Source organism: Coccinella septempunctata, chromosome 6, assembly GCF_907165205.1.
Source record: "Coccinella septempunctata chromosome 6, icCocSept1.1, whole genome shotgun sequence".
In the NCBI taxonomy this organism is placed as follows: domain Eukaryota; kingdom Metazoa; phylum Arthropoda; class Insecta; order Coleoptera; family Coccinellidae; genus Coccinella; species Coccinella septempunctata.
This window is the reverse complement of record NC_058194.1, coordinates 32,579,726-32,602,507: the sequence shown is the minus strand read 5'-3', so window position 1 is coordinate 32,602,507 and position 22,782 is coordinate 32,579,726. Positions and strand designations below refer to the sequence as shown.

The 22,782-nt window shown below is 38.3% G+C and overlaps 2 protein-coding genes and 1 non-coding gene across 3 annotated transcripts in view; 1 reads left to right on the top strand and 2 right to left on the bottom strand.

Moving 5' to 3' along the window:
- Positions 1-512: 512 nt before the first annotated feature.
- LOC123315579 (phenoloxidase 1-like) lies at positions 513-3,860 on the bottom strand. Its single transcript, XM_044901332.1, has 10 exons — positions 3,656-3,860; positions 3,296-3,488; positions 3,015-3,238; positions 2,763-2,965; positions 2,375-2,627; positions 2,155-2,319; positions 1,906-2,034; positions 1,505-1,829; positions 1,001-1,233; positions 513-806 (listed from the first exon to the last, which is right to left on the bottom strand). The coding sequence occupies exons 1-10, from the start codon at positions 3,767-3,769 to the stop codon at positions 567-569; spliced, it is 2,079 nt and encodes a 692-aa protein (XP_044757267.1). The 5' UTR covers positions 3,770-3,860; the 3' UTR covers positions 513-566.
- A 2,897-nt stretch (positions 3,861-6,757) lies between these two features.
- Trnay-gua lies at positions 6,758-6,848 on the top strand. Its single transcript is given in 2 exon segments — positions 6,758-6,794; positions 6,813-6,848. It is a non-coding gene; the product is annotated as a tRNA-Tyr (tRNA).
- Positions 6,849-7,344: 496 nt separating this feature from the next.
- LOC123315041 overlaps positions 7,345-22,782 on the bottom strand; it is a 28,116-nt gene continuing 12,678 nt past the window's right edge. Inside the window, exon 2 of the mRNA XM_044900585.1 lies at positions 7,345-9,360. Coding sequence (XP_044756520.1) covers positions 7,948-9,360 — 1,413 coding nt within the window. The 3' untranslated portion in view covers positions 7,345-7,947. The remainder of the gene's footprint in view (positions 9,361-22,782) is intronic.

Genomic DNA, 22,782 nt, shown 5'->3' with positions numbered 1-22,782 from the left:
TGCAGTCCAACAAGATATTCCAGCCAAAACCGAGAACATATTCCAAACAAAGGAAACAAACCCTTATCTTCATCAGCGATCTCATCTACCCTCGGTAGCTTAAAATCTTTTCACGCAAACAAAACTCAGATCTTCTTTCACTACGCTCAAATAATGACTTCATCCCAACAATGTCTTGACGTCAACGGCGCATAATACAGTCATGTCACTTGGAGCATCGCGTAAAAGAGCCCCAGATCTCCTGGTACCCTCTTGAGTACTTCGATTTCTTTCTTACAAAACGGCTGGTGTAGATTTTCATCTTTCGCCGAATGCCCTTTATAGTTTATTGTGGGAACGAGTGGTCCCTAGCGAGTGAGGTTCGATGAATTAGGTTTGGTATGCGAGAAATTGTCTTCTGATCAAGTTATCTTGTCGGTTGGGGTGGAGGCAAAAAATAGCCTAAGAGAGTCATCAGAAAAACTCATTTTAAAGTCACTTTTTGACAAGGGACCAAATTAAAACAGGTGGTGGCTGCTAAATTTCAATTTATTCAGAATAAAATCAATCAATATTCATAGATACAATCAATCATCATTCCTCTGGTTTCTATTTCCTTCCCTTGGTCTGACAGTTCTGTTCGTATGTTGTATGACCACATCTTGAACCCTCATGTTTGACGTCAAAAACTGCTGAAGTGTCCTGACTCCCTCACGAGGCATCCTATCGAAGGGGTAGCCCATTGATCTGCGATCTGGATAGAGTCTATCCTTCAGTCCACAGAAGGAGTATGCGTCACTGCAGGTGCCAGTTACATTCTGCTCAACCTTCAGAAGAAATTCAATCGATTACATAGCAAAGAAGTTCGTTTCGTGTGCTCAAGAACATTTAACTTCAAAACTAAGGCGAGAAATTCGAATACAGAGCTTGTCATTCTTGAACTGATTCACCCTGTATATGTACACGCGAAAATTCGTGAAATTATGATGTTATAGCATCGGAAAACTTGTTTAAGACTCACGTGATCGTTGGCGTAATTCGAAATCATCACGAAAAGTTGGCACTGGTACCCTTCAGCGTTTCCCTTTGGTATCAGCATGTGCTGAGGCCATCCACAGCCGCAGAAATTGAACTGAGCCAGCTCGTCTCCACCTTCTGGACGATTCGTATCGAAATCCCTGAAGGTACGTTCGAACGGGATGGTTACAGACGATTGGGTGGATGCGCGATTGATGACATTCTGTCCTGACCTCACTGAAAGCAATCAATGTGGTGAAAACCTAGGAATAGGCATTGTATATCTCAATTGATCGATATCATTCATGAATATCTGTTCATTCCATGTGGAAACTGTTGAATACTCGACAATACTCGAATTATTTAAGAAATGCTGGATGCGCTTTCCAATACTAGGATATTCATTATATTGTTTGGTTTTCAATATGATATGGGTTGAATCTCAGAATGAAATCTTCTATCCTTGCTATAAAAAAACTGTTTGCTACCTCAAATACAATCTACTTACAATTAACTTCGAATTTATCCAACTCGATGAACATATTCTTCTGGTCAGTGAACAGCCAAGGGTTTCCCCTCTCATCAAACTTGGGAGCCAGGAAAATCCTGCATGTACCCCTCCTGGAACTACCCTGGTTGTTGACGGTTATCCTGTAATTGAATTCCTGGTGCTGCAGATGGGTGAATCTTACGAAAACCGGACCTCTAGGTTGGAAGTCCATACCCCTGGACAAATCGATGTCAGATTGTTGCCAGAATGTGTTGATCCTGTTGTTGGAGCCTCCGTTGGAGTGGATTTCTACCTTGGTGACTGTCACACCTTGGTACGCAAGCTGAAACGGACAAGTTACAGCGAGGTTTTTATTGGTGTACAAGTCATTGAAGTTCTGAAAATAAGAGGATACTCACTTGATCGACGGGATAGGAAGGTAAAGTTGCTTTGAACTCCTGGAATATATCGTCAATATGAGCATGCCAACGGTAGAAAACAGGGTCTCTCATGGCTGTAGTTGAGTCTCCCATAACACCAAAACTTTCCTGTTAGTGTAAGATGGTTATAAGTACAATCAGTTTCGTAAGGAAGATGTTAGGACATTCCAATGAAGAAAATGAAGAAAAACTTGTTTCACAGTTTGCACTCAAGAATTTAGGACTCACCAGATGCCTGTGGTCAGGATCGTGAATGTAGGAGAGGAAAATATGACCCATATTATGGTAATCCCCGTAGAATGTCCTATTTGGCGACAATATCGAGGATTCCATGATGTTTCCAAGAACGTCAATACCCTCATTTTCGGTTAGTGTAATCCTCTGGCCACGTTCCTAAAAAAAACCTCTTCAATACAGAGAATCAAACCTAACCTCCCAGAAGACCTACATTTTCAACTGCCCCTTGATGTATGGCAGCGTAGATCCTATCCCTCCATCTTTCCATATCGTCGATATCCTGCTGAATCTGATCCACTGCTCTGTTCAAGTTACGCGGAGTTTGGTTTGCAACTCGAGCTGGGTAACTTCTGCTGGCAACCAGGCTGTCTAATTTCGGGAAATAAGCCTCTTTTATGGGCTCTTTTAAGCTCATAAGGCGTTCCACTCTGCTCATGTGGTTACAGAGACGCTCCATGTTGTACCTAGATGGGAAGGGATGTTTTGATGAATAGGGAGACTGTGACTTCAACCTCAAGAGGAATTTTGATGCTTAAGGTCATCCTTTTACTGATTGCCATCGAGTATCAAAAGATGGTACTCATACATCACATGCTCACCTCGCAATAACTTGTTGGTGCATATAATAGAAGAGCTCCCCTCTCCTATTCTTGTTCACCACGTCCATAGCGCCCTCGAAAGGGTATACCAAGTGCCAATGCCAATGGTGAAGGTTGATGCCTAGATCTTCCCTGAAATACGCTACCCTGTGTTCTTCTTCGAGATCAGAGGCTGTGTAGTCCCTAGGGATCTCGATTGGAGTCTGTAAGGGGAGAAATCAGAAATGGAGGATCAAAAAGCTGTTATCTTACCCTGGATCCATCTGGAACTATGGTAGCCTCTTCTCTGGCCCTGTTGAAGACCGAACTCTCCACAAATTTATCTGGGAAAGAGTTCACGATGGAGGGGACGTCCAAGTCTTTGGTATCTGAACGATGCAGAAGACAGACTGAAAGGCAATAGTTGAACATGTAGGGATTCACTGTGTCTCTGGCATAGACGCAAACAGCCAGTAGGTCCTCCACGTTTCTTACACCTTGAACAAACGAGAATTCTTTGGTGACTTTAATTTGAGGGGTTTGAAAGATGTTACCAAGGAAGATGTTTATCAATTTTCCGGCCAATCTACGATGTTTTGGGATGAAGAGTGAGAAATTCTCGTGTCTTCCAAGATCTAAGATGTCTCCCAGTTTTGGCAGAGAGACATCCTTAACATCGATCTCTTCACCAGCCTCACCATTGAAACGATCTGTCAATGTTACACCCAAGGGCTTGTAACGATCAGACTACAAGAAAAAGAACCATATACTTATTTCTATAGTTCACAAGACATAGATTACAGAGAAGGAATCCAAAATGGTGCCAATATCACACAAAGGTTAACCATTTCAAGATCAGAAGAATATAAAATTGTTTTTCAATGGAAATAAAAATGAGCTGGCTGAATACTCACAAGAAATTTATTTGGCACTTTGAACACCGATTTCTTGTCCCCTTTGGCGACGAAACAGGGCTCCTGGGGACGGTCATAGAGGAGGAGAAGATGTTGCTTGGTACCGGAAGACATTTTTTCTGAACTAAACGAATAAATCACTTCCTGACTTAAAATAAGCACACTACTTCGATACTGGCCTGTTCGTCACTAAAACAAAGTGTCGAACACAATGAATTACTGTGGAAGATTCGTCTTTTATATGCATCCAGTTCCGGCCCAAGCAATTTTCGGTGAAAAACATATTTTGGAGAACGTATCTCTGTGGTTTCCTGATAATCTTAAATGGAAGGCACATCCCAAAATAATTTGGTGGTTAATTATGAGTAACAATTTCGGTTTGGCGTTGATAACGGAAGATTTGATAACGAGGAAATTTGATGCAATGTCAAAAATTCACTTTGTCAAGGTTACACACGTGGAACTGCAACTAGATTTGATACACATGCAGAAAGAATTGATGTCAAATTGAGCAAGAAGATGATATGGGGTTTTTTAGTTGTATAATCTTCTGTCCAGCTTCTAAATCTCAAAGATGAAGACAAACCCATGAAGGAATGTCCCAGCATAGCATATTTTGAGTTTCACAAATATTCATGAGTAATTGAGAAGTATTTACCCTCTACTTGATGTGGAGGATAGTGTTGGGTTTCAAATAAAACACCTATTACTTTAACAGTGATACAAGTGATTCAAAAACTCATTGGAAAAACGACTGTTATATATCGTTCAATCCTACACATCGCAGATGCCAAAATATTGACATTTCATCTTCGTTTTCATACATCCAAGATGATAATGTCTTTAATTCATGACAGAAGCTGCACTACCCTCACCAACAACCGGAAATACTCTTTCAACACACTTTTGTCGTACCAAAATACCCCATTATGCTATAGACCGAATCCTAGGCCAGGTAAAGGACTTTGCACACCGGCGAGCCTTTACAGACTTTTATGTTTGACATCGAATTGACAAATCGTTGACATATAGTTCCATTTACTACGTGAATGAAAATATTTACTAGCTTGTTACCCTCATGAATGAATTTTATTGACAGCGTGGAATGCGTTTAAGATTGGCGCGGTTTAAAAGGAGAAAAATGTCGGGATGGACCTTTCTGAGTGTTTATTTCTTGTCACGGTTTCACGGCCAATTTGTGCGTGTCCATTTGTTAACGGTTGGCTGAATTTTAGGGGTTTGAATTGACCCTTGAATGAATACATCGTATGAAAGATGGGAGAAAGAGATTGGGAATGGAATAACGATTGAATTTTATGTTTTTGCGTTTGAAACTTCGAAAAAAAAAATGAATTATTCGTCGGATGACGATGAAAAGTCACAGAGATCTTCATGACGTTATCATAGAGCCAAGTACTAGTTTTTTACTTGATCAGATCTGTGTTTCAGAGGATATTGGAAAAGGAACATGTTCTTTCGATTGAAATTTAGCATATTTCGATGGTTTCATAAGTTTAATCGATTTCTATATTCTTGTAAGTGAAGCAAAGATAATTTCTAAAGAATAATGAATATTCTTTAAAATCCTAAACCATAGCATGTGTCTGATAACTTTGATCGACCCTCTCATCCATAGATTCCTTCCAATAACTACTTTCTGTAGTTTTTTTAGTCACCCTCAGTTGAACAAGGGCTAAATGAAGCGTTAAATATCATCCCTTTAATGAAAGTGCCTCTTTTTCGAGCTGAAAGTCTTGGAGATCGGCAGTGGCGTACCGACATAGTTCGGGGCCTGGGGCGGCTTTTGATGAGGGGGCCCTATAGAATATATTTAAAGATGAAACTTTTCCTCAAAATTTTTTGAAGGTTAGTTTTAATGCATCGTGATGAACACCCCACATAGTAACACTAATAAGTCTTTTCACTGTCACTCAAACAGTTTCGATAACAAATATAAATTACTATCAAGCACAATGAAGGTAGCAGACAACAGACATAAATAGGTATGTTTATAATGATTTTTAATTTTAAAATTACATAATATATTTTACTCTGAAATTACATAGTTATATGTTGTACAGTAACGAGTGAAAACAAGACATACAAATTTCAATGAATAGTAAAAACAAAGAACATATTAAAATGTTTTTTTGCGAGACTTGACTTCTGAAAATTGTTGGATTAATTCGTCAAAATTGACATGTTTTTTTTTTAAATATGTTTGGTTTTTTTTTGCCCATCATTTGGGGGCCTATGCTGGTGCGGGGCCTGGGGCGGACCGCCCCACCGCCCCCCCCTACGGTACGCTACTGGAGATCGGATTCAATTCAATTGTCGCTCCCTCATTTTAATCGGTTGAGGTTCAAGCTACATTCTGTTCAAAAGAAAATTGGGACAATCAAATCTGACGTTATAACAATGTCACGGTTGAGAAAAGAGCAATTGGTTTGTATTGGAACAATTATACAAAAGTTATCGCCGTTCTGGTAATATGAACTGGGGTTTATTGTTATTGCTCGTTGTGAAGTGCAGATGGGGGTGTAGTAGGGTAATTCGATCGGGGTGCTTTAGTGTAAGTGGTGGGTGAGAATTTAATAATGGGTTTGACGATTGGGTGACTGCTGAGCTGGAAATAGTTAGTGCGAGTCGAATTGTTCTTTATTGTTTCATTTGCAGCGTCAAAATACGACAGGAGTCTATCTGTAGAAAAAGAAAACCTAGGTATTAATGATTATATTCAACAATAAGAACCTCCAATGCTAATTTAATTGACTTAAATTCTTAGTAATAACTCTTCAAGAAGTGCTACTAATTTTCGATTTCGAGGATGATTGGATGTTTTGTAGTCATTGCAAAAGCTCAAAAAGCTGTATTAAGTGTTGCCTATGAAATCAATACATAAGGGGCGAGGATATCCTACACTTTTCCCAATATATCAGCAATCTGTAAATTTATTTTACATACTCCAAGATTGCACTCTACCTCTCTTATGGAATTATGTATTAGTACACTTGTACCATCTTTGATATATTGCATTGATATTTTGAAATGAAAGTTATATGTACGGTTTATATTCCACTTATTTTTATCTGTAACCAACACCCTTCGGTAGCTCAGTTGGTAGAGCGGTGGACTGTAGTTGGCACACAAGATTGATATCCATAGGTCGCTGGTTCAAATCCGGCCCGAAGGAAACTTTTTTTTCACAATCAAGTAGCAAAATCACTTTCAATACTCAATACAATGGCAATAAATTTTTTTCTAATAATGATTTGAATGCCCACGCAATTGGACAGCCTTACAAGGACGAGCAAGGTGAGGGACCGAAGAATTATTACCCAGCGCCAAAAAAAAAAATAGGAGGTACTGTCCGGCGAAATTAGCGAGTCAGATAAATGCAGTCCCGAGATGTGCAGATAATGTTACCAATTTCACCGTCTCCTTCTCCGCAGTTCCTTTTGTATTCTCCTTATTCCACGACTTCAAGCGATTGATAAATGATGATTACATGTGGAATAACTTTTGAAGCTTGAACATGGGCTGAGGATATTGCCCCCAAGAGATCACTGGACACGGAGGAGTTCTTCAGTAAATCAACAATTGAAACAGGATATATTTCTTGGTTCCCTCAAGAGCCTAGCTAATTGAAACTGCCAGACGTGGACGAGGATTTTCAAAGAAAAACTCCATCAATATTGCTTTTTTATTCAGTCCTTATCATATTGACTTACAGTAAAATTAACTAGTTACATAAACGATCGGAAATATCTCACAATAAGTAAAAAAATCGTATAAGGGCTTAAATTTACAACTATCATGAGCAATCATCGTACATATAACAAAAAAAAAGTTGGGTCTGAATGCAAGAATTCAAAGGCAAGAGATAATCAGATTATACAGCGAAAAATATCGTTTTAGACAGTTTAATCTGGTGAAAATATTCAACTTCAGTCCATTCCGAGGAACTTAGATTATACAGGCAGTACTTGGAAATATCAGCACCTTGATCACAAAGTCATACTACAAAACTTCACAGACTGGAGGTCGCTCTGATACTTAAGCAAAGCAAAATACATGCACAATTTTCAACCTACATTACGAGAATAAATTTTATTCTGAGACTTTATTGCTTTTATGCACGCCACTGCCGTACGAGGCGACATATGTGGGGAATTATCAAGGAAAACAATTCGAGAACAACTGAAAATGGCACTTAGAGTCCCTAACTGAAGATAACACAGCACCATCCACATCTAGAAGCACTACGAGTCTATGGCATCAATTCAAAACCATCACAAGGACAAGAACTTCATCAGGGCGTCGTAGATCAGGCGTGGATTTATCGTGCCATCTGCAGTGTAACGTACGCCCCTGAGTGAACCGTCGTCGTGACTCACCACCCCGTATTCCCCGACTATGAAGCCGTCAGAGGTCCTCTCCTCCACCCTATACTTCCTGTAATTCCTACCCTCAACAACGTAACCCACCTTTTGGTTATCGTCTTTCTTTTTCGTGTCAGGGTTTGGTTTGGGCTGCACACCGTGAACCCTCCCGTTTGTTACGACACTGACCGACTCATCCACCTCGTAGTTTTGCTCCGGTTGGGCCGAGTACGGTCCTTGGGTTGGCCTAGGAGCGTAGTTTTTTTCTGGGGATTCCCAGTTCCTTTCGCTGAACTTTGGTGTTGTGGGGGTGTCAATATGGCTTCTGCTCCAAGGTTTTCTCGTGGTTTCTGTTAGGGGATATTGGGTTTGGCTCTCTGCCATCTTCCCTTTGTCAGAGTTCCTGAAAGTGTTGATATTTTTGGTTTCATCGTAATGTCTCTCTTGTCGATCATGGGTTTTTGGTTTTTGGTTCTGCCACTTGTCCCTCAAGCTAGTAACACCCTGTGCCACGCTGCTGTAGGACACTGATCTTGCTTGGTTTGCGTCTCCGGTGTTGTGGAAGATTATAGTCTGCTGGTACGGGTGTACCTTGGTTTGGCTTTGGCCTTGCTTGAGCAAATCTTCAGGAGGGTTGAAATCTGGTAGTCTAGGGGGTGCTTCCACGTAAGCCGTTTGGGAAGCTTCGGAATCTGTTGTAATAGGCTCTTTTTCTTCTATGTTGAACTCGTTCTTGTTGGATTCGGCTATCAGGCTTGGATGGTCTTCTGAAGCTATCGATATTTGGTCTATAACGTCCGCCACTTGGTTATCATCTATAACGGTCGAACTATGATCTTCAGCTTCATCTGTGAGATTGTTTGGAACACCAGATAAGTTCGGCAATGGTTTAACTGTGGATCCCCAAGGGTTAGAAACGGTTGCATCACCCAAATCGTTCTTTTCTTGCTCGTAGCTACCCTGTCGCACATCCTTGTTGATCAACGTTTTCCCCACTGAAGAAGACACCCTAACAGCCAAAACGTAGCCCTCGCTATCGCTATTCTCACTGGTCAATCTGTTGCTCCGGTCGATCTTGAACAGATTACCGACCGTAGGTCTGATTTTTCTTATGGTGCTCGTGTATGGGTGCTGGTTTCTGGTACTGCGCGGTATCCTTGTCTCAGTGCTGGTTTCAAGAGGTTCCGGTGTTGGTTTTTGAGGAGTTTGGGGGTCCATTAGTAGGGATAGGAAGTCTGAACCGTGAAGAGGGCCATCATCGACACTGCGCTCAAACCTCATGGTAGGAAAGGCTTCACTTGTCGATTTTCCCTCGAAAAAAATCTGGAAAAAAATGTTAAGGTTGCGATTATTTCATTTTGGACAGTTATACGAGCCGAGTTTTAACAGTAGATTCTTGATGTCAAAAGAAACACTTTTTACCTATGACATTTTTTCCAAATCGGCTCGGTTTAAAAGACACAGGCTGTTGGAAAACCATGAAGAAATTATATTTTTAGTTCTATCTCAAGTTTTTTCGAATGAAATGAATTTTGGAATATAGTTCTACATTTGTTTGATGAATTCTTTTCGAACACAAGATATCACCCAAGTCTTCCAGTTTTCTCAGTATGACCATCACGTACCATAAAAATACCAAAAATTCAAAGAACCTAACTCTTGAAACTAAGTTGGATGGAATATCTGTGATATTCGGAAAATTGGGTACTTTGGCTGAATACAACTCTGTTCAAAAAATCCACAGATGTGTAGTGTCATAGATTTAGCTTAGTTTTCTTGATTTACAAGTATTTACAAGGAAGGTGATCATTTTTACAAGATATGTTCTCTATTATAGCTTAGAAAAACAATTGGAAAACTGGCACAGGCATGATTTTTTCAAATCGCCTTGAAACACTGACATGGCACTATTCTACCACGTTTTCTGTATCTCCGCCAAGGCACAAATACCGAAGCCAATTTCCCTTGTCCCCTTCGATTCAAAATCATGAATTGTTAACTCCAAGTCCACATTATTTACCATTCCAAAGATGTCTGCAAAGGATACCGCAGGGTCGTGGACATTTACTAACATACGCCGCGTGCTTACGAACAATGATCTAATTCGAAAAAAACCTTCGTTTTGTTAGAATGGTCGCGTATAACCATTGCTGATATGAAAATCGAATCAAGTCTGGGTTTTTTTGCTGGACGCAGTTACAAGGTAGTATTACGCTATTGTTTGGTAATTCTAGATATGCTCGAGAGATCATACTCTCTCTACCTCGATAATATGATCATGCAGCCATAGTGCAGGCTGTTATTTCGTTCGGGAGCCATATTTCAGAAAATAAATCCTAAAAATTCTGGCCCTCTTTCAATTTTGCGTCGTTGCAAGTATCAGAGACACTTCAAAACCAAATATAAAAGGGGAACACATTCGCAGAAATCGAACAATGCCAACATTAACAATGAGATCATCCTCATCGATCGACCTTGTCAATTATGGGGATGATAAATATTACGGAATGCCCGTTTGCTAACGAGTCAGGTGCACACGTGGTGACTAACGACAAGTACCGATATGTACCTCGCTTCTTTTCAGATGAGGAACTGTTCTACACGACCCTGACAACACCCAAAGTTGATTTGTGGCATTTCGACGATTCTGGTATAGTTGAATTGGCATTCGAATCATGAAGAATCCGACAAAGATCAAAAAATAATTAAATTTTCGAGTAGACAGGTTATCTAGAACTTGTATACGGTATACAGGATGTCCCAACTGAAAAGCTACAGTCATACAATCACTGATGGTGACATGAACCACATATATACTCCTCAAGTCTATTAGCAGTGATATCTCTCAGAGTAGAAGCATCGCCTTCGATCTGTGCTCGTTTTGAAAACGATGTAGACTTCTTAAACCGAATTGTTACTATGGATGAGACTTGGGTACATTTCTACGATCCAGAAACAAAGCAACAATCGATGGAATGACGACACTCTGGTTCTCCAAGACCTAAGAAGTTTCGTGTCCAAAAATCTGCTGGAAAAGTTCTTGCTTCAGTTTTTTGGGATTGCCATGGAGAAATCATGATTGACTTTTTGGATAAGGGTGGAACAATAACCGGAGATTACTATTCGACATTACTGACCACTCTACGGGAAAAAATTAAATAGAAAAGGCGAGGAAAGCTATCCAAAGGTGTTTTGTTTTGGCAGGACAACGACCCTGCACACAAATCTCATGTTGCCATGCAAAAAATTCTTGATTTAGGGTTTGAATTACTAGAACACCCCCCTTATTCACCAGATTTGGCTAAGATCAGTATCAGTAAAAGAGATTCTAGATTTCAAAGGGGTTTGACAGCTTGCTTCACTATAGCAGCGATCTCAATATGCTCATTCTGTGGACTTGCCCCATTGAGAAACAACATTCCTCAATAATCCCTTTGAGTATTCAACCCATACTCAATGATAATTCTTAGGCCCTTGAATTTGAAGTCAAGTACAAATAACTCCCTGATTTATGTTACGCTTTTTGTGGAAATGACACGCTAAAATGGCGTCTAGACCAAATCTTCCTCTCTCTTCAGACCCCAGAAATGATCGATGTATCCGAATGAAAAGTTCAATTAATTCATATTCAGAATAGGTACTTATTGTAAAGATCGACCTTGACCCACATGTGTTCACCATGGAGGTTCTCTCTATAATACGCATAACATATTACTCAATGGCTCTTTATTAGAGCGATATAATGTTCGAAAACCGTAATAGAGAGTATTAAAATAATTGGATCAATATCGATATCGAGAAGTGGTTTGTGTTGACTGCAGATTGAGATATCACGTCATTGATCTAGAGCAATTCTAGAGATCTTCAACAGGATATGATTAGTGAGAAGAACATTTCTTTTCTATGGGAAGTAGAATATGTTCATTATCACAGAAACTTCTTCATCTTCATGCGTAATGCAATGTTAGTATTCCACTCTAACTTCCCTTTTATAGTGTCAGATCTGTTGGTTCAATTGCAATGTTTGAAAGGATGTGACATTTATTTTGACATACTTCTTTCCCTGTCTCATCTAATTTCCCAATTAATTTCATAAGAAATCATCACCAGGAATTGAGGAACAGGAAATGAGGTAATTAAAAATCCTACTGAATTGGTGGAATGTCAAGATCAAATTTATATTTCACCTGATCTATTTCCTGCCAATCTAACCCACCTACTTGGGCGTTGCTAGTAGAACAAAATGAGGGTTTCAATCTGAATATGTTCGTGAAAGCTGGATTTTTGAACACATATTCGTGAACTCAATCTTCAGTTATAGGTAGAGCTCTGTATGTAAAACTTGAAGTAGTACTGAAACGTTCTTCTACCTATAAACGACTTGAACTTTAGAGAATATTCGGGATATAATTCAATGTAAAAAACCAGGGCTGTTCCAGAAAAATTTCAATGAACTTTACGTTCGAAAACATTGTTCTATACTTTCAATTTAAACTGATTTTCTTCGGTAGCAAACTCTGCAAACTCAATAGGTGAATTTGTATTTTCTCTCCATTTATGATGGAAAGCTCATGCAGATTTTTCTACACAGGGAACTGTGTAAATAATCCCTTTGTTTATGCAAAAACTACAGGCAGGTTTCTGACATTCTGATCAATGACCGTAGATAGAGGAAAGAGAAGATACCGCATTGCGCAGCTATGAAAGAGAGCTCTCTGTGTCCAACATCAACTTGTTTTTGTTTAAGTTTACCCCAATCCGAATCTATCTTTTTCGGCATATTTTCCACAAATTACACAATTTCCTGGCATGTCAACACCGAAATTCTTGATACTCAAGTCTTAAAACGCACGAAACACTATTACATCGAACACAAATACGATAATAAACATTCAAATATTGGGGTAAACGTAAACAAACATGGAGTAGATGCACAGTAAATGTCAACAAAAACATAGAGATGTTGGACACACTTTTCTTGTTGTCTACGTTATCTTTCCCTTCCTCTATCTACGCCAATGTCCCATCGGCCAGGGAAGTACCATATGAGGTGTCAGAACTGGGGACATAAACATCGCTTATCCCTACTGGTTTTTGGGAATTATCTCCTAACTTATGAGTCATTGGTCAAAATGAATGAGAAAGGGAAATACATTTGACCATTCTCTAATTTCTCATAGCGAATCAATCCATTTCTTTGATCTCTTCCGAGATTTCATAACCTTCAAAAGGAGTTTTCGAAACCGCTCAAATGGTAAGGATTTGAATGCGTACCAAGAAATAATTCTTTGCTTAGATGACATCATATGAATCTAGATTCCATATAATGAGTGATTTCAAAGCTCCCCAGTGTATGGTTCCATCCATTTTCAAAATTTATGCGCGATTCCAATCACCCATAATTTTACATGGAACAGTTCACATGTGTGCTAACCGCTGATATCTATGGGATTTCTTTATCTTGTGTAAGAGCCCACTGGGTGTGGTCACTGCAAGGAAATAATTATTCAGAGGTACGGTACACGATAAATCTGGCATCACGGTGGGTAAATATTCAAGGTCATCTTTATAATGCCAATCAAATGAAAAAAATATGATTGGACGCAATATCTATAACTTTTTTCCTTGTTCTATCACCGGCCTTCCTTTTATTCGAACTCTCTGTGCTTAATTATAGGTCTGGTCGTTTTATAGGTTAAATTAGCGTGGTTGTTGATTGCGCTAGGTGGTTCTTCGCGAGCTGCTATGATCCCATACAAATTAGGACGAATTTGAATTGGATATGCAGGAAATCTTTTGGGATGACGTGGGTGGAAGGCTGACAACAGCTTGAATCAGATGCTGCCCCTAAGTAGTATAGTAATTTCTCCAGGAGACTATTGACAAAGCTGCCTTTGCTCAATATGACAGGCAGTTAGGGTTGTCAGTTTTAGAAAAAGTCGGTGATCAGTTGGTTTTTCTATGGATTCACTGTTTTCAGTGATACACACTGCATCGATATCTTTCCTTAATCTTCCAACATATAGTGTGGTAAAGGAAGAAACTCATGCACTCTAGTCCAGCAGCGAACAGAGGCAGACCCCTTGAAAGAACCGCCAGAAAACCTACGCCCTTCACAGAACATCGAGAGCGCAAAGTGATCAATCAATTGTCCGACTTACAATCGCGTTCGTCAATCGCAACCCGTCAAAAATTGACAATTCTGACGTTTTGCCATTGATCAAGCCGACCATAACAAACGCTCGTCTTGTAGCTGCCAACGTGGGACGCCATTTAAGGAGGAAAAAGAAGGAATCACAGAAGTTGCGTCTGTGACAATGCTGGTTTGAGCAAGATGGATCGGTTTGGGTGTGGCCTAACGAGATGTTATTCGAACGAAATTGAATTAATTTATTCGTTATTTCGTTACAATATAGGAACCTTGTGAAGAATATGTCAATGTGCCATTTGGTCCAGCATCGTTGTTGGTTTTCTCAACATCGGTCGGGTTATTTGGCTTTTCTCTTCATCAAGGCCTCTACGAGTTGAGCATGCACAACACTTGATCTACCGCATGTTCAAATCCTTCTGCATCTCAACAGACATCTGAAGAACTTCCATTTGTCAGTTTTCTAATGACACAGCGAAGTATAACCTTTAATTTCACCCTTCTGAAGCTTAAGAAGCAAAATTCAACTAAAGATCTAATTGAAAATCACCAAAATTCTAGAACAATCCGTATCTTCCTCTCCTAAATATTTCACTACAATCGTGATCGACATTTGGTGTTCCTTCTTTTAGCATTCAACCGAGATCCATCCATTAGCATTGTTATTGGAAGAATTGTTAACAGCTCCATGCAACAAAAACACTATTGATTTCCCAACAACATCATTCCCATTTCGTAACACATCTTGGATAACACCTTTGTGATGGGCCAAAAAAATACGTTGAATAGACTTCGAAAAACTGCAATGGATCGTTGTTCTCAGAAGTGTGTAGTCATGGATAGGTAGGAAATTAATTTGTGTGCTCAATAATGGCTAATTAAGAGGTGAATCAGCGCCAATTGTTCTGATGCAGCTCCAGAAACCCATGAAGATATAATTGTTGTTTGAACTTCCTCTTGAAGTACGTTAAACCAGTCAACCTTTGAATTTGGCATTGAGTTTCGCGATTAAAAGAACGCAGTTTTTAATCGATACATATATTAGGCTTTTTCGATTGTCATCATCGTTTTTATAACTATATATCACGCCATCTACTTCTTAAATAACAATAAAAACTTTTCTTTTTATTCAGTCAAGTGATTCTTTTGAGGAATTGTCATTTTCCTCTTCAACCCATTCCAAATATGGTCTAGTACGCCCCTGCTTTCCTCGTCTTGGCTAATCTAGAGCACTTCCTCACTGCATGATCACTGGATTCTTGAAATAAACTAGTTTTCGATGATTATAATTCTTGTTCAGTCAGATTCCAAACCCATTATTTTATATGTAGATAATTATACGTTGTGAGAGAAGAAAATTTGAGTTCTTGATTCATAAACATCCTCATTAATTAAAGAATTAAGGATGACACGAAGAAGTGTCGACTTATTTTGCTTCAAAAATGGTAGGAATTCATCACTATCATTTTTTTAATGCTGGATCACTCAAAAACTTTTGAAGTTTTCATGTTAGGACCCTTAGACAAAAGAAAAATTCTTTTGTCTAAGTTAGGACCTCATATTTCAGTTTAAACAGAGCTAAAGCAGTGGTAACAGTGAGTCGTATAAAATCAATTAATATCACTTTCATATTCAACAACCTTTGTCAATGGAAGAATGTGTTGCCCTAGATATATGTAGGTATACGATACAATCAGTAATTCTTCACCGGTCCTGTTACAGGGTCAACCATCAACCTCTTGCATATTTCGAAATTGAATATCTGAAAACACGCCAACCGAAAAGAAAACCTATGTTTTGCTCTGTTTACCAAATTTCGAACATGTAAGGATATGCTGATCGCTTTAGCCAGATACTTAACAGGAGCACCCCGTAGAAGTGATTTGATGGTGTTCGATAAAAGTACTTTTACGTTGACTTTATCAGCAAGGCCAGCTGCTTACGTTATCAAACTTTTACCCACATGCTTGGGCAGACCTGCGTTCTGCGTTCATTACCATATTTTTTCGAAAAACGTGGCATGCTCATTGAGAAAACTTGTGGAACTGTACTTTATAGAATGTGGCTTGTTTTGAGTATAAATTATAGAAGAAGACGTTGTCAGATGTCTTCAGGTGGGCTATGGAAATTTGACATCAATAGTCTGTGTCTTAAAGTAATTTTTAGCTTCTACTGTACAAGTCACCGGCTATAAACTGCCAGGTTAGCGTTCTGAATTATTGTAGTATCAAAATTATCAGCAAGTTATGAAGATTAATTGATAATTTAAATGTCAAAACCAATCCCTGTATCTTAATCAGTATTTGAACACAATTTCGCTTCCTAAACTTATATTATTACGTCAAAACACTGTCATTATACTTTAATTCAGAGCATAGAAAAAAAACTAATGAACGAAATGAATTTTGTTGATTCAAACCAATGAATTAAGACATTTGGTTAGCAATTTGCATAGCAAATCGACCCACTAGAAGTGATCAATACGATCCACAATAACTGTATCAATATCATTTACAAACCGAATATAGCGATTTTTTTAAGCGATTTCTCTGCACCAGTAGGTTGTACTTTTTTAATTGCAGGTTGATCCAAACAACCTTCTTTTGCGCATAATTTCATTTGCATAATTAGTGGTTGACGCATAGGGTTATAGACGCCTTTGTGTTGATTAGACATTAGCTGTATTAATATTTATTTATTGGAAAGGATAAGAAGGAATTTGCTCTTTAAACATGACCCAGGTAGATTGAATTCTTTGACAACAACTCAGTAAGAGAAATTAAAGGAAATAAGGAAAAATTGGAATTTGATTCCTCAGAAGAATTGCCTTTTGAAAAAGATAAATTATGAGTAGATTGGACCTTTTTATATCTGGCAAGATGGTCAAGAAAATGAATCTTGTAAATTGTCAAATATTCAATGGGTTTTATCACTTTCAATTGCATAAAAATTCAAAGAATTCTGTAGTTGATTCAGTTCATGGCCTCAATCATCTTCATTTAAGGGTTGAAATTCTATAAGTGCTATAATATTCGTCTTCTTCGTTTTTTAATCCTTTGAAAATCTATAGTCTGAATCCTTGTTGAATTCAGTCTCTGATCAAACAATTTATTAACAAATTAAGCTCCTCGCAGTCAACTTAGCACAACTCATTCTGTCAGTAACGTTTTTTACACGACTGCCAATTACACAAAGGTCAAAATGACGAGATCCTGCTATTCTCATTCAAAATATTCCTAGATGCGTTGTACTTTTCATGCTGCATCTCCTCGCCATCGATTTACGTATGCAGAAGACAATTAAAACACAGTACAACTACAGCCTAATTGGATTCTGATCATGAGCAAAAAGATGGAATTATCTTGTTAACTGGCTTATTGATTCCTGTTGTATTAATTCATATTTTAATTGGAGAATTCGTTATTGTCGATATTTCATGAATATGATAAAATGATACTTGGAGAGGTACTTGAGAGTTTAATGAATTTCTTGTTTCTCGACAAGGATTTAATTCAACACAAGGTGTAAAATTTCCAGTATTGAACTCCACGATGAATAAATCTACCAGATCCGATGTATTTTGAGAACATTTTTCACATTCCGATACAAATTTATCGAAAATACTTCTCTCGGACCTTCCCTCAATTTATAACGCTTAAGTAAAACTGGTAGGCTATAAATTATGCGAGTGTGGCTTATCTAGATGATGTTAAAAAGCAATAACGCCTTTTTTATGTAACAGAATCCGATAAACAAGAAGAAAAATGGCCATACATTAATTAGACTTTTTCCAAGAAACACCGAAAAACGATAATTATTTTTATTGGCAATTAATATTCGGGACAATGTATGAAACAGCAGTTATTCGATTTTGCTTTGGATCCAATTTATATCGAATAACACGAGGAAAAAGTCAAAGGATCACCCATTAAGTCGTCAAAATAAACACTTTTTTCCCATTCGGCCCTGATAAAAAATATAGCCATTTTACAATATTAAATTCAAAATCACTATCTGACTGTCGGACACTACTCATCTGTGGATCTTTTAAACAGAGTTGCATTCAGCCAAAGTACGCAATTTTTCGAATATCACTGACATTTTTGATTTTTGAACATCAAATTACTCGAAAACGGCGTATATTATGAGAAAATATGGAGAATAGTTTTATTTTACAAGACGTTTGAATATTCATAAGAGAGCATTCAACTTAGTTTCGAGAGTTGGGTTCTATGAATTTTTGGTACTTTTATGGTACGTTATGGTCATAATGAGAAAACTGGAAGACGTGGGTGATATCTTATGTTCGAAAAAGATTCATCTGATAAATGAAAAACTATATTCCGAAATTCATTTCATTCGATAAAACCATTTGTGAGATACAACTAAAAATAACATTTTTTATGGGTTTCCAACAGTCTGTATCTCTTAAACCTTTGGTCAAAAGTCGATTCGGAAAAATTGGTAGAGGAAGAAAGTGTTTCTTTTGACCTCTAGAATCTATACTGTTGAAACATTTGACTTACCCTATTTATCAAATTTTTTCTCTTTGAAAAGGTCAGAGACTAAGATTAACAACGAATTCTTCATCTATCTGAATGATATTTTGAATATTGAAAATTTAAAGGTGAAGGATTCTAGAAGGCGTGGTCAGTAAGGTGAAAAAAAAAAAACAATAACAACATTTGGGTTGATAGACACCCGAGGTAGTACCTATTTCCTTGTTCTGAGATCTCGTAGAAGTTAATTCATCTTTATGTGGACATAAAACTACCCTAGAATTCTTCAAATGACTAAAACCTTTCGGGATATCAGTAAAAAAACAAAGAAAAACATTGATTTACTACAGGATCTTATATGGCACAGCAGGGTAGCTCGTATTGCGAGAAAAACCACACGACAACCGATTTAGATCGAAGTTCACCCATACGAAGATCGGAATCTACCATTCGATACCATGCCGGTGTCATTTCTGGTACGTGGGCGGTTGCATTCTTTCGCAACGCTCAAATCATGCCGTATACAACCAAGTCAGGAATTCCGTGAACTGAATTTATTCTGGTACCTACACCAATAAGAAGCCAAGTGGCGCCCAGAACGTCGACCGATGCCACTGTCGAGTGAAAGAGCCGAACAACATTGAACGGCCTTCAAGATTCACTGATCCCGACCGCTGGGATTTTGCACGAAATCAGGATACGCTTGCTACGTCTGAAAGTGACGAGCGACGATAGACAGAAACGATAATTTTCGATTTTGATCGGGATTTCCACCTAGGGTGACATGGACATGAGAAAAACATGCATTTGACACGTCTGTGCCTAAATCTGAACTCATCACCTGTCAAGAAAACTCTATGGGTCAATGGAACATCATTAAATCATTCGTTCCTATGGTAACGTCATATTTTGACCATTTGTAACATAGATAAACCAATTTATCTATGATTTGTAACTATTTTTTTATTTTCCTTCCACCTACAGCAGCTGTGAGACTGTATTTCCGAGTAACTACTTCAATCCACGCTGTTTTGGACCAAAGGTACTGACAGAATAGCCTCTGAGGGTTTTTCCATGCTTCTTGTGATATTTTGCAGGCTTCCAATTGCTGGTTCTGTCAATCTGTCAGGATATCAAGGGGATCTTTATAGGTATTCACCTCTCATACCATTTTTCCAACACTGAGATGAACATGCCCTTCCTCAGAAAGGCCCTACAATTTTCGATTTTGATCGAGATTTCCACCTAGGATGACATGGACATGAGAAAGGCATGCTTTTGACAGGTCTGTGCCTTGACCTGAACACATCACCTGTCAACATACCTCTATGGGTCAGATGAAACATCATAAAATCATTCGTTTCCATGGTAACGTCATATTTTGACCATTTGTAACATAGATAAACCAATTCATCTATGATTTGTAGCTATTTTTCTATTTTCCTTCCACCTAGAGCAGCTGTGAGACTGTATTTCCGAATAACTCATTCAATCCACGCCGTTTTTGACCAAAGGTACTGACAGAATAGCCTCTGAGGGTTTTTCCATGCTTCTTGTGATATTTTGCAGGCTTCCAATTGCTGGTTCTGTCAGTCTGTCAGGATATGAAGAGGATCTTCATAGGTATTCACCTCTCATACCATTTTTCCAACACTGAGATGAACATGCCTTTCCTCTGAAAGGCACTATAATTTTCGATTTTGATCTAGATTTCCACCTAGGATGACATGGACATGAGAAAAACATGCTTTTGACACGTCTGTGCCCTGGCCTGAACCCATCACCTGTCAACACACCTCTATGGGTCAGATGAAACATCATAAAATCATTCGTTTCCATGGTAACGTCATATTTTGACCATTTGTAACATAGATAAACCAATTTATCCATGATTTGTAGCTATTTTTCTATTTTCCTTTCACCTAGAGCAGCTGTGAGACTGTATTTCCGAATAACTCATTCAATCCACGCCGTTTTTGACCAAAGGTAATTGCAGAATAGTCTCTGAGGGTTTTTCGACGTTTCTTGTGGTATTGTGCAGGGTTCCAATTGATGGTTCTGTCAATCTGTCAGGATATGAAGGGGATCTCCATAGGTATTCACCTCTCATACCATTTTTCCAACACTAAGATGAACATGCCTTGGTGAGAGTTGATAGATGGGTTGCAGGATTGTAGATTTAAGGTGGATTTCATTGCACTGTGACCTAAGGGTCTACTGTGTCCCCCATCAGAGCTGTTCTTACTACAGCTCTCCAGTTCTAGAGTTTCAAGATTTCCAAGAAAATTTTTACAATAATTTAACCCAACTGAAGGCTGGAAATGTAGGTTTCTATTTCTAGTTTTCTATTCTATTTAGCATCGTAGTTAAGGTGTTCTATGAACAGAGCTGTTATAGTACTGCGTCACCTACAGCTTACCTTTACAGTTTTAGGGTTCCAAAGAACTCCCACACCTAGGAAGGTTCAAGGTGGTTTTCTTTTGGTTTGCTAAGACAACCTTCTTTCAACGTAAAATCACTGATCGAGTCACTGATACTGATTGCCACTGCTTGGTTGACTGTCCATTGTGGCAAATTGCTACATTTTGCTTCAACCACAGTTGCTGAAGCAAATTCACTGGTTATTCTGAATTTTTTTCGAATTAACCATCTAAATTTCAGTCTCCACCTCCAAGATTCTGCTTCAATCTATTTCTATCCTCAAACAAAGCTGCCCGACCGAAAATTAAATCATTCAAACCTCGAAACGATAAATTAGATGACTATCTAAATTAATGGGACTCGGTAAACGATTGCTACAGTTTTAATGCCGATGTAAATTACATTTATGATAATCCGTATGGATAGATTTGACAGCACACAGACGTTCAACACGAGAGGAGTGGTCCTTTCGTCTTTCAACCAGCCCCACGTACAGTACGGGCAGTAAATCAGTAATCATATATTCCTGCTTGATCTGTCAACACTGACAGCTCACTTACAAGAACATATTGTAGTTGGGGTACTCTTCGTGTGCGGCTGGTTTTTTTGCTGGGGTAAATTAATAGATATTTCGCTTGGTATTGAGAATGTAATATTGGAGTTATGCGTGTACTATTCAGAATGAAGACATGGATTGAGACCACCCTGTGGAAGGTGGTTTTTGATGAATACTAAGAGACTAGATTGTCTATACAAGAAGCTACTGATGAAGTTTTATTGTACCTATATATGGCATATATGTATCTACATCTGAAAAGATTTGTAATATGCTGTTCTTATCTTAATGTCACTTGATATATTGTGAATATTTCTTGTGTATCAGGAAGCAATAAATCTAATTATCATTGAGTAATCAACTTTTTCGAATTCCCTGGATGAACTTTTGAATTCTCCCATGGATTCACGAGATTAATATTATTGGAAATCAATAAATCAAATTACTTTTTCCGCATTAACATAGATATTATCCAATCCCATATTTCCAGATCAGATACATCGCTTTATCCTATAGGACGAAGTCTTAATATATACCCTGTATAATCTAGCCATTTCCATGAACCGAAATCATGAAAAATCCTACATTCTATCCGACTTCATATCATAACGGAGATGTAAATGTCAAAATAGCTTCGGTATTTTCATTGACGAAGGTAAAAGTTAAGATCATGGAAGGTGATTTATGAAATAGCGAGGATATTGATTGTCTTGCTTTGGTACTTGAAGAATGGTGTGCGAATTAATGTTTCATTATGTCTGAGTATTGAATACTTTGTGCGTTGAATGAGAATAATCAATAGATTACTCGAGAGACCAGATTTTGAAGGCTTTACAATTAATCACTATACAGAGTGTGCCAGGTGCTCGAAAACTATCATACGAGTAAGAGTCGTTTTTTAGTCATTTGTGAGAATACAAAATAGATTACGATCTTCTCCCACACAGAAAGCAATAAAAAATGTATACACCTCCGTTTTACCCATTCAATTTTCCTATATATAAATTAGATCACCTTGAACACCTCACAGGCACGTAATATGGTATAAACTATTCTTGATTCGTAATAGCTTATGGAAGTCCCCATATACAAAGCAAATTAAGGATGGCGTCTGAGTTTGA

Bases quoted from the DNA above. Each gene is read 5' to 3' on its own strand.
- LOC123315579 (XM_044901332.1), bottom strand. From the start codon at position 3,769: ATGTCTTCCGGTACCAAGCAACATCTTCTCCTCCTCTATGACCGTCCC. The intron at 2,966-3,014 runs GTAAGATAACAG...CTCCCCTTACAG, and splicing joins TAGTTCCAGATGGATCCAGG to ACTCCAATCGAGATCCCTAG. The intron at 2,320-2,374 runs GTAGGTCTTCTG...GGTTTTTTTTAG, and splicing joins ATCAAGGGGCAGTTGAAAAT to GAACGTGGCCAGAGGATTAC.